This window comes from Pezoporus wallicus, unplaced genomic scaffold (assembly GCF_028554395.1).
Source record: "Pezoporus wallicus isolate ANWC-B61680 ecotype Strahan unplaced genomic scaffold, APGP_CSIRO_Pwel_v1 contig_360, whole genome shotgun sequence".
Classification (NCBI taxonomy): Eukaryota; Metazoa; Chordata; class Aves; order Psittaciformes; family Psittacidae; genus Pezoporus; species Pezoporus wallicus.
The window spans coordinates 924,753-937,662 of NW_026640059.1; the positions used below are offsets into that span (position 1 = coordinate 924,753).

The window sequence follows — 12,910 nt, forward strand, 5'->3', positions numbered from 1 at the left end:
AGTAGCAGCAAGACAGTGCAGTGATTATTGGTTGGCACAAAGCCATGATGTTTAAGTTATTTAAACAAGATATGGCAGTTAAAGTGTGGTCCTACTCTGGGAAAAGGAAAAAAAAAAAAAGAAAAAGGGGGAGAGAATAAAAAATAGTAATTTAAAATTCCTGTGGATTTTCCTGAGCGTTGTCTCCAGGACAAAGCTGTTCATCTTAAAATAATGCTTGCTCTGAGATCTGAATGTTAAAACTTATTTACCAAAAGAATCTGTACTTAGGACAAAGCTGCTCATCCACTTCATATACCATGCTCCTAAAGAAGCCTGAAAAGCTGGAAACATCAAATCACTGAATGAAGCAGATACAGCTGTGAATGTACCCATCTGTTGCTTCTTCATAGAGAATTATTTTTAAAGAGTAGAACTGCACTTTTATAGGAGAACGTAACAGGAAAGACATTTTATTTGTAACTAGTTGTGCTTAAGAAACTTGTAACATTAGGAAAACAGGTATTTATATTCATTATTTTTTAATGAAGCATTTGTAAAATTCTCAACATACCACATATATAAATGCAAATATATGTATTTAAAGTCAGAATGAATACCTAAAGAAACCACACCTTACGGGATCAAAATTATAAATCCCAATGTAAGCACACGTATTTAAAGACACCAAACCATCTGCTGAAATTAGCTAATCTTACATCTTAGCTCAGAGCAGCACATCTGTAATACACTGTCCTTGTGTTTTACTTTCCCCCTGTAACTGACTCTGCAATTCTGTACACTCTACTGGACCATGATAAGATAAAATCTCTACCATTCCAGCAATAAAGTTACTAAACCATCTTACTTACAGTGTGTTTGTCTATTGTGAGCTACAGCAAGTAGCAAAATTAACCCTACAAACTAAGTAAATGCTTTAAAAAAAAAAAGCAAAAGCAAGACAATTATTTCCTTTGGTTTACTTCTACAGCCCATTGTTTGAAGATTTTTACTGCAAAGAAGCTGCCCGTTTGTCTGCAATATTAATTGCAATGTTTCCCTAATTCTGCATATAACAGAATGGAAAGCTCCAACCCACTGAACTAGTTCTAGAAAAGAGCTTTAAATTTGAAAAAACAATTTTAAGTGGTTACTTCATAAAAATAAAGCCATTCAAAGGCAGATGCTGGATTCTTGCAAATAACCAAAGTATACTTTTGTCATTGATCTTTACACAAAGTTTTACCAAAAAATCTAAAGATACAGCAAATTGTTTTATTAGACATTAATATAATCAAATGAAAGAAAAATATCCAGTTTTTAAAAAGTAAGATAAATATTATGACATAGGTTCTGGTGTAATTTACTTAGTTCAGCATGGTCAACGACAGCAAGGCTGTTGAAGAACAGAGGCAAAAGAAATGGACGACACCTTGTATGTGAAGAGAGATCCAAGTGTAGGCCTAAGGCAACAAGGAAATGGGAAAGGAGGAAAAAAAGCCAACCTTAGCAGAGAAAAGGAAGGGCGAAGCAAAAAGGTAACACAAGAAACACAATAAATGGAACTGATGCTTCTGGTACGGTGGCTGAGCCAGGTACATGATTAAGCAGCACAGCATCTTGCAAAAAATATTTTCCTAGTGTTTTTACAGACAGAGCCTTTATTAAAATACATTTCCAAAAATGCTGGTGTATTTTATAAGCCAAAAACATACACTTCGTTGAATACCCTTTTAAAGGCATAATCATTTATGGTCCACAATTAAACAACAACAATGAAAAACACCCCCACCCCCCCCCCCCCCGATTCACATTTAACCAACAGGTTTGACAGTGGTTTTAAGCAGCAAGGTGTTTAGGGAGAGTTATTAGTGGCCCTCACAGACTCGGCACTTAGACTGGTCCTGCCGACTTCAAGTCTACACCTACTTTTAGACATCCCTGTTTGTAAACACAGGATTGTAGGTAAGGATCCCATACTGTGTATGCACTAATTCTACAAGTATCCCAAACACTCCTCCTTGCTGTAGGTCTAAAATTCCTGACATGAAATTCTATTTCTTTGAAAAATTAATTCCCATCTTTATTCAATTTATTATACAATGCCGATGTATGCATTGCATAGTTTTTTAAGAAATCTTGAGTGCCTCTTCTGCCCTCTCCACATTGTATCTTGATTGTATCCCTTCCATGAAGAAACCTGATCTTTTATGTTCACTCATTACAGCCCTTCTTAAGATAAGAACCTTTAACCTCTGCTGTGCTTCCAACCAGGAACTGGTCTTCTTTCTTAAAGCTAAAGTGCTAGAACATTACAGTCTTAGACGTAACAATCTAATACTTAAGAATTGTTAAGGGTGTCACAGTGAAATGGCAGTCAAACTGAAAGCCTATTAGATCTGCTAGGTACCAGGAAACCTGCATTCACCCACTCTACAGTTACACTCTGCATTTAGACATTTTTTTTTTAATTAAGGTTGGCAGTAAAATGAAAAATCTTTAAACCTGTCCCTGTTCAGTTTTTACTGGCAAACTGCAGTGCACAATTATAGCCTCAGTTTTGCTTTATTAGTCAAGGTGTTCCTCCAACGCAAACACCACTATTAACTTGAAAGAGTCCATGTCTCCTCTGGTGAAAGAGTAGGTTATTTATTATACACTAAACTAATGCTTAAGCTCAGCAACTTTGTTTTACTGCTCTCTCTCTCTTTTTAAAAGCATTACAATACTTACTGCCTTTTTATATGGCCAGATATCATTTTAGAACTGTATCAATTACCAGTCTAATAACTGAAGACGAAAATCAGGACTAATTTGTGTTATGGCAAATGAGTCACACTATCCCCTAAAATTCAGTATATGGGCAGATAAAAAAGATCCAGTCTATGGAAAAAGGAATACGAAGCATCATTCTTCTATGACCCTTATTGTAAGATAACAATGAAAGCAAACCAAAACCAGTAGAAACAAAGGTCAACACACTATAAAGTTTCAGCTGTCAGCATTTACTTCAGTTTCCTCTCTCTGAAAATCTTAAAGGAGAAGCAGATGACAACATGATCTCACTGGTGCTAGTTCTACATGAGGTAATCAAACCACTCAGAATATTCTATTTCTAACAAGATTTTTTAATACAAAGACACAGTAAATATTTAGGAGCATATTACGTACTCCAGCACGGATGACCGTCTTTAACAGGGTGAATAGCTATCCAGTGTCAACAGATACAGGGAGATACATTTTCTATCAGTTCTACTGAAAAGTTCATCTCAACTTATGCTCTAGTTCAAGTAATTGTGTTTTCAACTGGACTGCTTTCACAGATGCAACACTACTGTAACCGTTCATTCAATCTGTTAGTAACTACTCTAATCTTTCGCTTGCAGTAAATTTATGCAATTAAGTGCACAAAGTTACTTGAAATACCTGTTTTTTTATTTTTATATTTAATCCAAAATATTTCCTATGACTTCACAAATACTACTCCAAATAATAAAAAAGTACTTGCAAAAGATACTTATCTATGTTATTTTCAACATCTCTAGCTTAGAAGGAAACACCTTATCAGATGTTTGACTATTGTGTAATTTCAAACACACTACTACCAAATCCAACCCCAAAACATCAGCGCATTTACTTAGAATAATTATTGACATGTTATTGACCAAACGAGTTTACTTCCCATATTCATGGTGTTTATTTAGAAAGGATACTAAAAGTGGTTAAGAAATTTTTCATAAGAAATGGCTAATCTTCAAACTCATAGTGTTATGTCTCAGCCTTTTTAGGAACACTTGTTTTTCTCAAGGTCACCTGACAAGCTGGTGGCAGTCCTGTATTTGTCAAGCTGTGTCATAAGAGCAGCAATAATTCAGAAGTCCATGGAAAGGTAACGTTCCTACCATCAGTTCTTTAAGCCACGGTTTTAATGTCAGAAAAGGCTTCCCTCAATGATTTATTCATTAAGGTAGCATGTAAGTATTTAGCAGAATACCTTCAGTAACATGTAAACTCACATTTTAGCACCAAAAGGGATATCCATCCTACAGAATGCAAGCTTTGAATTTATAATCCATATGTGTGAGTCATAATTAAGAGTGTTACAAGTATCAAAAGTATAATATGAACTTGAATTTTACATTAAAAAGCTTGGGGTTTAGGCAGAAAAATATGGTCTTACATGTCATTTACCGCAACTGGGTTATTTTTATAAATTAACATCAAATTCACTGTTTAAAACAGCCAGAATTAGCATAAAAGAGGTTGACATGTGCATGTCTTAGGGGAAGTTGTAAAAGCATCACTAAAAACTTTTCCCATCTTCTAAGATTGTGACCTACTAAAGAGATCTTTTAACTTCCCCCCTACACACACATATACAAAACCACAGAGAATTACATACATATACACATGAATTGCTATTAATTCCTGTTCCGAAGTGGTAAGTTTTTCACTAGCTTTCTCCTTACTTAACTCACACTATATTAAACTAAAAAAAATAAAATAAAAAAATCCAGTTTCAACCACTTCCCAAGCAAGACTTTGAGAACATGAAAGAGGCAGCTGTACATTTCATAGAAGTTTTTAGAATTGGTCACTATAAAGTGGAGGTAGTTTTGAAAAATGTAAGCTTGAATTAATTTAAGAAAACCAGAAGTGATATTAATCTACAAAAAGATTTCAAAAAATGAAATACTCTCCTGTTAGGAAGATTTTTTCTGCATCATTGAATATGTTGTCTTGGAAAAAATGTAGCTTTTTGTTTCTGGTTGTTACCAATCAGCTTTCAAGAGCACTCCAAGACACATGCAGTTGTTGATCTTTCTCACTGAAAGTGTGCTGTTGCTTTCTTATAAGATGGACTGAATGTAGCTTCTAAGCCATTTCCAGGGTCTTTTTCTAGTAAGAAGAGTTCTTAGAACTTCCTGTAAATCATATTAATTTAAAAATAGTGCTTCTGAAACCACACCTCAATTTACCTACAGAGAATTACACTTTACTCCTGAAAACTAGGATGATAATCTAGATAGGAAAAAGATTAGCATAAACTCTTCCACTTTCAGTTTCATCAGTATAAAATTTCACTGGACAGCTTTTATACTGCGTCACAGTCACATGGTCTCGTATGTGCCAGAAAATACTTTTGTAGATCTGAAGTGTAACAATGGAAACTGTTGAAACTTAGTAATTTGTTTAAAACACAAAGACTGACAAACAGACCAAAGAAAAATCCCTCTCAATGAAGTTACTGACTTTACTGACATTACTAAAAATACTAACCCCACTTTTTGTTTTTCTGCCCCATCCTAACAGTAAGTCAGTATCTTCTTGCAAACAAGCCATTCCACAGCAATGGGGGAAGGGAGGGGTGAGGTTGGAAGCAGGGAGGGGGGAATTAAAAGTCTCTCAGTACTTATAATCTATTATAAATGAAATTAAATTATATATTGTGTAACCCTGTAGTTACTTTTATCAAACTTCCCACTGTTACTTTAAATTGTGTAGAACAGGAAAAAAAGAGAAAAGAGATTTCTCATCTGCTTTTCTTGTTTTCCCTTCACAAAAAGGTAACATACTGATATGTATTTAATGTGCCATATTCTAATGAAGTATATTTGGCTAGGAGTTCCCAGGGTGTAGTCTGTTGCCAGCAATGGACCCACAGGGAAGAGAAGATGCCTAGAAAATTAGATCAAATCCAAAGCGAAGTTTCGAATAACATCAAGAGCTCCTGTATCAAAGCCACATATATCCAACATGCCTTTGTCATCTGGATCGGCAATCGTAAAGCCATTTGAGGTCATTCCACAAATAATCAGCTTAGCAGGAATACCCATTTGCTAGAGGAAGGAAAAAAAAAGGGAAAAAATAACATGAGAACACACATAATACAGTAACTTAAACAAGACAGAGGGCCAAATCTTGCTATCTTGCCTCCTAAACCACTGTCTGAATAGGCATACTGATAGGAACTAGATGTGCCATAACCAGAACTGCAGACTGTTGACATCATACTTAACCTGCAGTAGGTATATTTAAATTAATGGGAATAATTGCAGTGAGGTGTACACAACTTTCCTGCAATACTAAGATTCACAGATTATTCACAGATAGATATCAAACATTTCATTTGCTATTCTGGAGTTCATTCTGAGAGAGAACTTTCAATAATAATTATTGAATCCTCTAATAGGAGTCAGAGAGTATGTTTTTGTGGTTGAACAAATACAACAACCGTGGCCTGAAAAATTCTGCTAAATGAGCTGAATTTGAAGGTTAATCACCTGTAAGGTAAAGCAAAGCAAGTGGCATTAAGAGTACAGAACTCTGTTTTAAAGAACAAATTTAGGAATGGGAGCTAGTCTTAATTAAGAAAACAGAAACACAGTGGGCAAGTTAAAGATTTTTGGTATTCGTTTCAACTAGGTGGACATGATACAAAGATCCATGTGTACATGCTTGCCAAAAAATATTTCTTGTAGTTTAAAAATTTTCTTAAAAGCATAAAAGATGGTTTGCTGATTAAACCAGAGTTTCTAACAGCAATATGTTTGAAGGGGATATTTTTCTTAGTCCTATTTTAAAATTATGAAGCTGCACAGCTTAAGAGTAGCCCATTTAGATCATAATGAGCTGCCTTCACAAGATGCTATCACCTCATCTTATTGACACCTTCCATACAGGTTTATCTTCATTACTTCATTTAAACTTTGTGGTATCTACTGCAGACATCAAAGTTCAATTTAATTCTGTGAGCCAAGTTTTTTTTCTGTAAGGACTATAAGAAACTTAATCTATTACAGACAGAATGCAGAAACTCATATATTCTCTGAAAACCAAACAGATTTTCATTGATATAGCAGTACACTGAGCAAGGTGGGGTAATTATTAATCCTTTTAGCAATTCAGAGGTTTTAAATAAATGCAATTAGTGCAAAATGCGCACTAATTCTGCCTAACTGCAGAATATATCAGTTTTAAGCAACATATAATTATTTACTGAAGAAAGCCACAACTAGTTCAGTTTTTAAGACATTTTTAGAACTGGTATTTATTTTGTACTGTGTTCATCAATTATAAACAGTCAGAAGCATATTTACCTCTCTGTACTCTCTAAGAGCTGTTGCAGGATGAGTATTTCCAGCAAAAGTCTCATTATCGGTAAATACAACGAAGACATCAGCAGCTGTCTGTGTTTTTTGAGCCCATATCATTGGAAGGGAACAATCAGTGGTGCCCACCGGAATCTTAAAATAAATTTAAAAAAATAAAAATAAATAAAAAACCAAACCAAACATAGAATACAGAATAATACAAAAAAGTAGTAAACTATGGAAAAATTATTTTTATGGAGGCTCCATGTTTTATCACATACAGAGGCTTCTTTGTTAAACAACAGTTCCCTTACTAGTTTTGCCTAGGGTTTTTTGGTTTTGCTTGTTTGCTTGACTTTTTACATATTCTTTTCAACCTAACTCCTTGTGACCTAACACTGCCGTTCTAGATTGCAATGTGTAATATGCAGCAGTTGAAACAATGACACTTGCTGGACTGTCTCTAAATAAAAGACACAAATATGGACTAAACACAGTATACAACTGAATATAAAGAAAATACAATGTAACTGCTGAGACACCTAAACTGTGATGTTAGTAACAGCTATTTCCTAATGTTTTTGGTTTGGTTTGTTTTACATACTTCATACATTTTCACTAATACTTGAGGCAACGTCATATCAGTCGTCACTGGGCAGGGCACAATTTCATGCGAAAAGGCAACTATATGGGAATCCTTCTCTGTACGTGCCACAACCTGAGAAAGGGGAAGACAAAAATAATTTAGTTACGTTATTCAGAATTTTTACTGTCTGAATCAAGGCATTCCCACAACATGACAGATCCTTTTTCATTCAAGTTACCATGGCTTCTCATATGCACTAATGCTTCACTAGTCACTTTAAATGTAATACTGCAAATAAACATTGTAAAAATCAAAGGTGAAGAACTCCTCTAATTACTCTAAATATACTTCCATATTCCTTCTCTCCCCTGACATAAAGCAGTAAACATTTTTAAACAGCAACAGAAGTTTAACTCCTTTATAATATAAATACACAAGAAGCTTCAGAATACCAAATTGAGGGGAAAGTGATTGTGAGACAAAGGACATGCAGATATCTCAAATGCACACAAGAATTACCCCAAAATTTCTTAATCCAATCTGTGTTATTCAGTGAGTGCTTTTGAAGCAATAAATAAATACAATGTATTTTCAGCTAGGATAAGCGAAAAAGCAGCCTTGACCAATTTCATTTAGACTAGAAATCAACTTCAAATTGATCTTCCTGAATTTGGTTGCCACTGGCTTTAAGCATCTGGACTACCAGTGAGACACAAGGTCACATTTTTCGTACTCAAATATATTATAGGTAAGTTTCCTTCCGAAATCTAAGCAGCTTTAGATCACCTTTGTATCAAAAGAGCAGCTCAAGCTGCAAATAATTATAAATAAAAGAAGTTTAATGCCTTACCATACACATTGCTGCTGCAACTGTGCTAGCATTGAGTACACTGCCCAAAACTTTTTGTGTCATTGATGCACTGACATCAACTGCAAGTAAGAAGCGTTTTCCTGTTGGTTCAACTGTCTATAAAAATAGAAAAAAGAAAAAAAAAAAAAGAATATAGGTACACATAGTTAGTACATTCATTTCTTCCTTCTTCTGCTTTTGACCTGGAAATGGGTCTTTTTTTATTCTTTCTGGGGTAACATTAGCAAAACAATGTTGCCAAAAGCTGAATGTATCATAAAATTTTGATTTGGTTCCTAGTAAAATCCCAATTCCTAGGATTTTTGTTATAAAGTTTCAAAATTGTTTCCACCCAAGAAACTTTTCTTGATCCTTTTTGAGGCTTTCAGAATACAGAGATTTCTTAAAAGTATTAACAAATTGAATAACCATATTACCTGGAATGTTTTGTAAAATGAGGCATCTAAGGCTTCTAAAATGTCTTCATCAGGATGCCACCAAAGCTTTCCTCTGCTTCCATGCCCAGCTTTATAGCTTTCTAATGCAACCAAGACATGGAATGGATGTATTCTACCCTATAGGTAAAAGAAATCCATAGGCAGTTTTTGAAAATCTGAACTCCATTAAAAAAAAAGGTAAGAAACTAAAAATAAGATCCTACTACAAATATCTGGTTTATTATATTGTTCCTTTAGATTTGTTAAGTTTGAAGAGTTCCTGCAGTCTTTAGACAGCTGTTTCATGAACTGATACTTGTTCAGTTACTGGTAAATGACATTATGCCCTTTCCAGAATCCTCCAATGAATTCCAGTTGTTATCTTATGCCAAGCGTTATCTTAAGCCAGAAGCTTGCTACAGTGCCAATTTAAGAAAAGACCCTAGTTGTCAATATACTTAATTTGTAGAATAGTTTCAGAAATAGAGAGGGGAGGGGAATCATATCAGAAATTATAAGTACAACTTTTAAAATACAGCAGCAAGTATTCTGCTGCAGTTTTTTTTTTTTAAAGAATAAACTACACATTTCCTCAAATGAACATCCCTTTTGTTTTGTGAAGAGGTTGCCTGAAGAACTACAGTTTAGGAAGAGATTAAGAACCACAAAGGCTGGCACTGATTACGGAAACATTCTTACCTTTTTTAGCAGTTTCTCGTTTCTCAGTCTTTCACATACTATTGCCACTTCTGAACCTCGTGGTTCAAGCACTGAATTTGCTGTCAACTTTCCTAAATTTCTCAACAATACAGAAATGGACATTTCCTTCAGCAATGCCTTCCAAACCTGTGCACAAACAAAGAGAATGAAAAAAAAAAAAAGAGGTAAGATTCCAAAACTACAAGAATTTACATCTGTACATTAAATAAGTGTATTTTTAAATAATAAGCATATAATTTAAATTAAGATCTTTATTATTTTAAATTAGGTACTTGGGTAAATAACTTGACAAACAATGTAAGGGCTATTTTTTATGGAAATGTAGACTTCAGACTCTGAAAAGTGTTCTTCTGAAGAGATTACAAAGCCAATGAAGTTCACCTACCTCTTTAGATTTCAGGTGGTTTGTCAGGAGATGCTCTCTGACTAGACCATATTCCTCTATTAGATGAATAACTTCCAATTCATCTTTTGTGCGTTTTACTTTCTCCACAGCCTCCAGATACTTTAAGAGTTTTTCAGTCTCAGCAGAAACTGCTTTGTCTTTATAAGCTTCTTGGACATCTTTCCACCCTTTCGTAACATATTTAGTGACTATACCAATTCCTATTGAAAATAAAAATATTTTCCAAGCAGGATTACCACCTTTATACTGGCATTTAGCAATTCTAGCAAGCCAATGAGTTAGCAGATCGCATTCTCAGACCTGCCAACCAGCTATAAATACTGTCAGTCACACGCAACTTAGAGCAGCAGTTTTAGTGACTGTTTTAGTATTATTCTCCTTAAATGGAGCCTTATGTATTTGAAATCAACAGATCTTCCCAAGAGTGTTGTTTCATAATTTGTAAGCAAATCAGAACAAACTGAGAGAACTGTCTTATTTTCTCTTCTCTCCACATACAGAAGAAAAAGAAGAAACAAACTCTGTTTAACTTGACGATAATCAGGTCAATTTCTGATAAGACAACTCATGGTTTAAAGGTGCAATTTACAGGATACCATCACTAAGAAGTCATCAGTACTTGGGTTTCCTAAACTAAATACTTTTACAGTAAGTATAAAAGGTTTAAAACACAGTATTTTCAGATAAATAAAAATGTATTACCTTCACTGGCAGGTTTTAGGTGGGACAACCTCAGAAGATCTTTATGAGACCAACCACTTCTTTGTTTATATTTTGTAACTGCTAAAGCAACAGCCATGCCATTTTTTCCATTGTACCAATCTGCAACAGCTTTCCTCAGTGCACGGCCCCAAATACCACATTTCATGCCCTCCTTCAGATCTTTTTTAAATTGGATGAAAGTAAAGAGATGGGTTGGTATGCAACACACCTCAGGAACAGCTTTAAATGCTGCTTGTTTTGTTTTTGCATCAGAACACTGTGAGCAAATTGCAAGAGCAAAAAGTAGGGGTTCCTGTTTTGCTGCTCTGCCTTCTTGACTGAATGTCTTTATTTCTTGAACAACTTCACAACCTCTACCCTCTTCAATCAGTCTTACTAAAGCTTCTGCATTTCCATAGCCCAGCTTCTGCTCCTTGATGTAATAAGTACCACCTTCTGAACCAAAACATAAGAAACGCTGCAGTCGATTCATATCGGTGACATGCCACACATAACCACTCTCACAGTTTGGCACCTGCTTTTCATTCAGGAGTTGTTTTTCCTCGTCCTCCATTGTCTACACTTCCAAGAAGTCTGGTGGAAGAATCATAAAGCCCATTAAGAACACTGTGAAAATCTGATGACTCTCCTCCTGTGAGTTCTTAGCAAAGTAATACACTTGCAATTTTTCCATCATAAATTTAATAAAAGTATACTCTTACGTGTGCAGTAACATGTATTAGGGGAAAACAAACAAACAAAAAATCTCTTGAGTTACAATGGTGACAAATATATTTCCTTAAAAATAACTTGGAAACTACTTAACCGCAATAAATGGCACACAGAAAACATGGTTGCGGTTATGCCCTGTTGCCACTAATAAGTGTTGCCACCACTTTCTTCGGTAGATTTTTGGATTGCATACTAAATTGCTCAAAAAACAGATCTTGCCCTACTCTGTTTTGGTGGAATTGGTAATACCAATCAACTGAAGAAACACACTGCTAAAACAAAGAACTAAAATACTGAAAAACTGTTTAGTCAGAAGGCTTTGTAGAGCTTAAATATGGTGGGTTTCAGAGAGGCTTAAACAACAGCTTTTTAACAATTGACAGCAGCTCAAGAAAAAAAAATTATTACAGACTCAAATAGCTGCTGTTAAGTGACATCCAAGAAAACAACACAGAAAAACACAAAAATTCACAATCTTTCAGGTCTTTATACAATTTTAAGTTGCAAGAGAGTTCAGCTGTAATATTCGTAAGCAACAACACTGCTCTTACATGGAGACCCTATACCATGGTAAAATTCAAGCTGTAACATTTAAACCGAAATAAATGGAGGTGAAATGAAATCAGCATGGTAAGGGGAAGAAAATTCATCATCACTGTCTCCAAAACATTAATATGACAAGAATAAATTCAGTGTTTGCTGTTCTCACCAAACAACAAAAAAACCCCACTAAACAGCACCAAGGGGTCCTATTTAAACATAAAAAGCACCAATAATCCACTCCATCAAACCACATACAGACCTTAAAATAGGCATATACTAAAGTCTGAGCACACAGAAATGCCAATCCAAAGAAATCTACCTAACAAATTTTAAGCACTGAAGCTATCTACTTCTGAGATGCTTGTTTGGATACTGAATATAAAAGCCATTTTGCTTCATAAGCTGTCACAAATAGATATCAGTAATGTAGACAGATCCTCCCCCCAGTTTAAGTAACACGCTGATTTGCAAACTTCCCTACTTTCCCTGCGACACAGAATTTCCCTTTCACTTCAAGCAACTAGAAATGTACCTTTCCTCCACTCTTGCCTACCTGCAGTGATCCAGAATTACATAATGAATGATAATCAGTGTTCCCACTGTATTCTTTATGCTGCTAGAATCATAAAAATAGAAGCCATATGTTGATACCTGGTTTAAAATTCAGATTTTAGTTAAAAATTAGCTGCAAAATATCTTTCATTGCATTATTCTGAGCACCAGTGTTCAGCTGTTTTTCTTAGTGCTTAAATATTCTAATCATGTTTCCCTGCAAACCCATTAAAATACACATCATGGTTGAGTCGACTTTTTCACTGACATCTGAAGCATGCAAATACACTGAAAATAACAAGGGTGGTA

The 12,910-nt window shown here is 34.9% G+C and overlaps 1 protein-coding gene across 3 annotated transcripts; it reads right to left on the bottom strand.

The window, feature by feature from the left end:
• Positions 1 to 4,471: 4,471 nt before the first annotated feature.
• Positions 4,472 to 11,437, bottom strand: RO60 (Ro60, Y RNA binding protein). Of its 3 annotated transcripts, none has more exons than XM_057417177.1 (8): positions 10,775 to 11,437; positions 10,052 to 10,272; positions 9,646 to 9,792; positions 8,947 to 9,084; positions 8,510 to 8,626; positions 7,678 to 7,791; positions 7,080 to 7,226; positions 4,472 to 5,819 (listed from the first exon to the last, which is right to left on the bottom strand). In XM_057417177.1, the coding sequence occupies exons 1-8, from the start codon at positions 11,346 to 11,348 to the stop codon at positions 5,667 to 5,669; spliced, it is 1,611 nt and encodes a 536-aa protein (XP_057273160.1). In that variant the 5' UTR covers positions 11,349 to 11,437; the 3' UTR covers positions 4,472 to 5,666. The 3 variants fall into 3 exon arrangements, 2 of the variants coding, with proteins under 2 accessions (XP_057273160.1, XP_057273162.1); XM_057417179.1 differs by having other exon boundaries at positions 11,310 to 11,391; XR_008973168.1 differs by having other exon boundaries at positions 5,684 to 5,819; positions 7,685 to 7,791; positions 10,775 to 11,434.
• Positions 11,438 to 12,910: the final 1,473 nt, after the last annotated feature.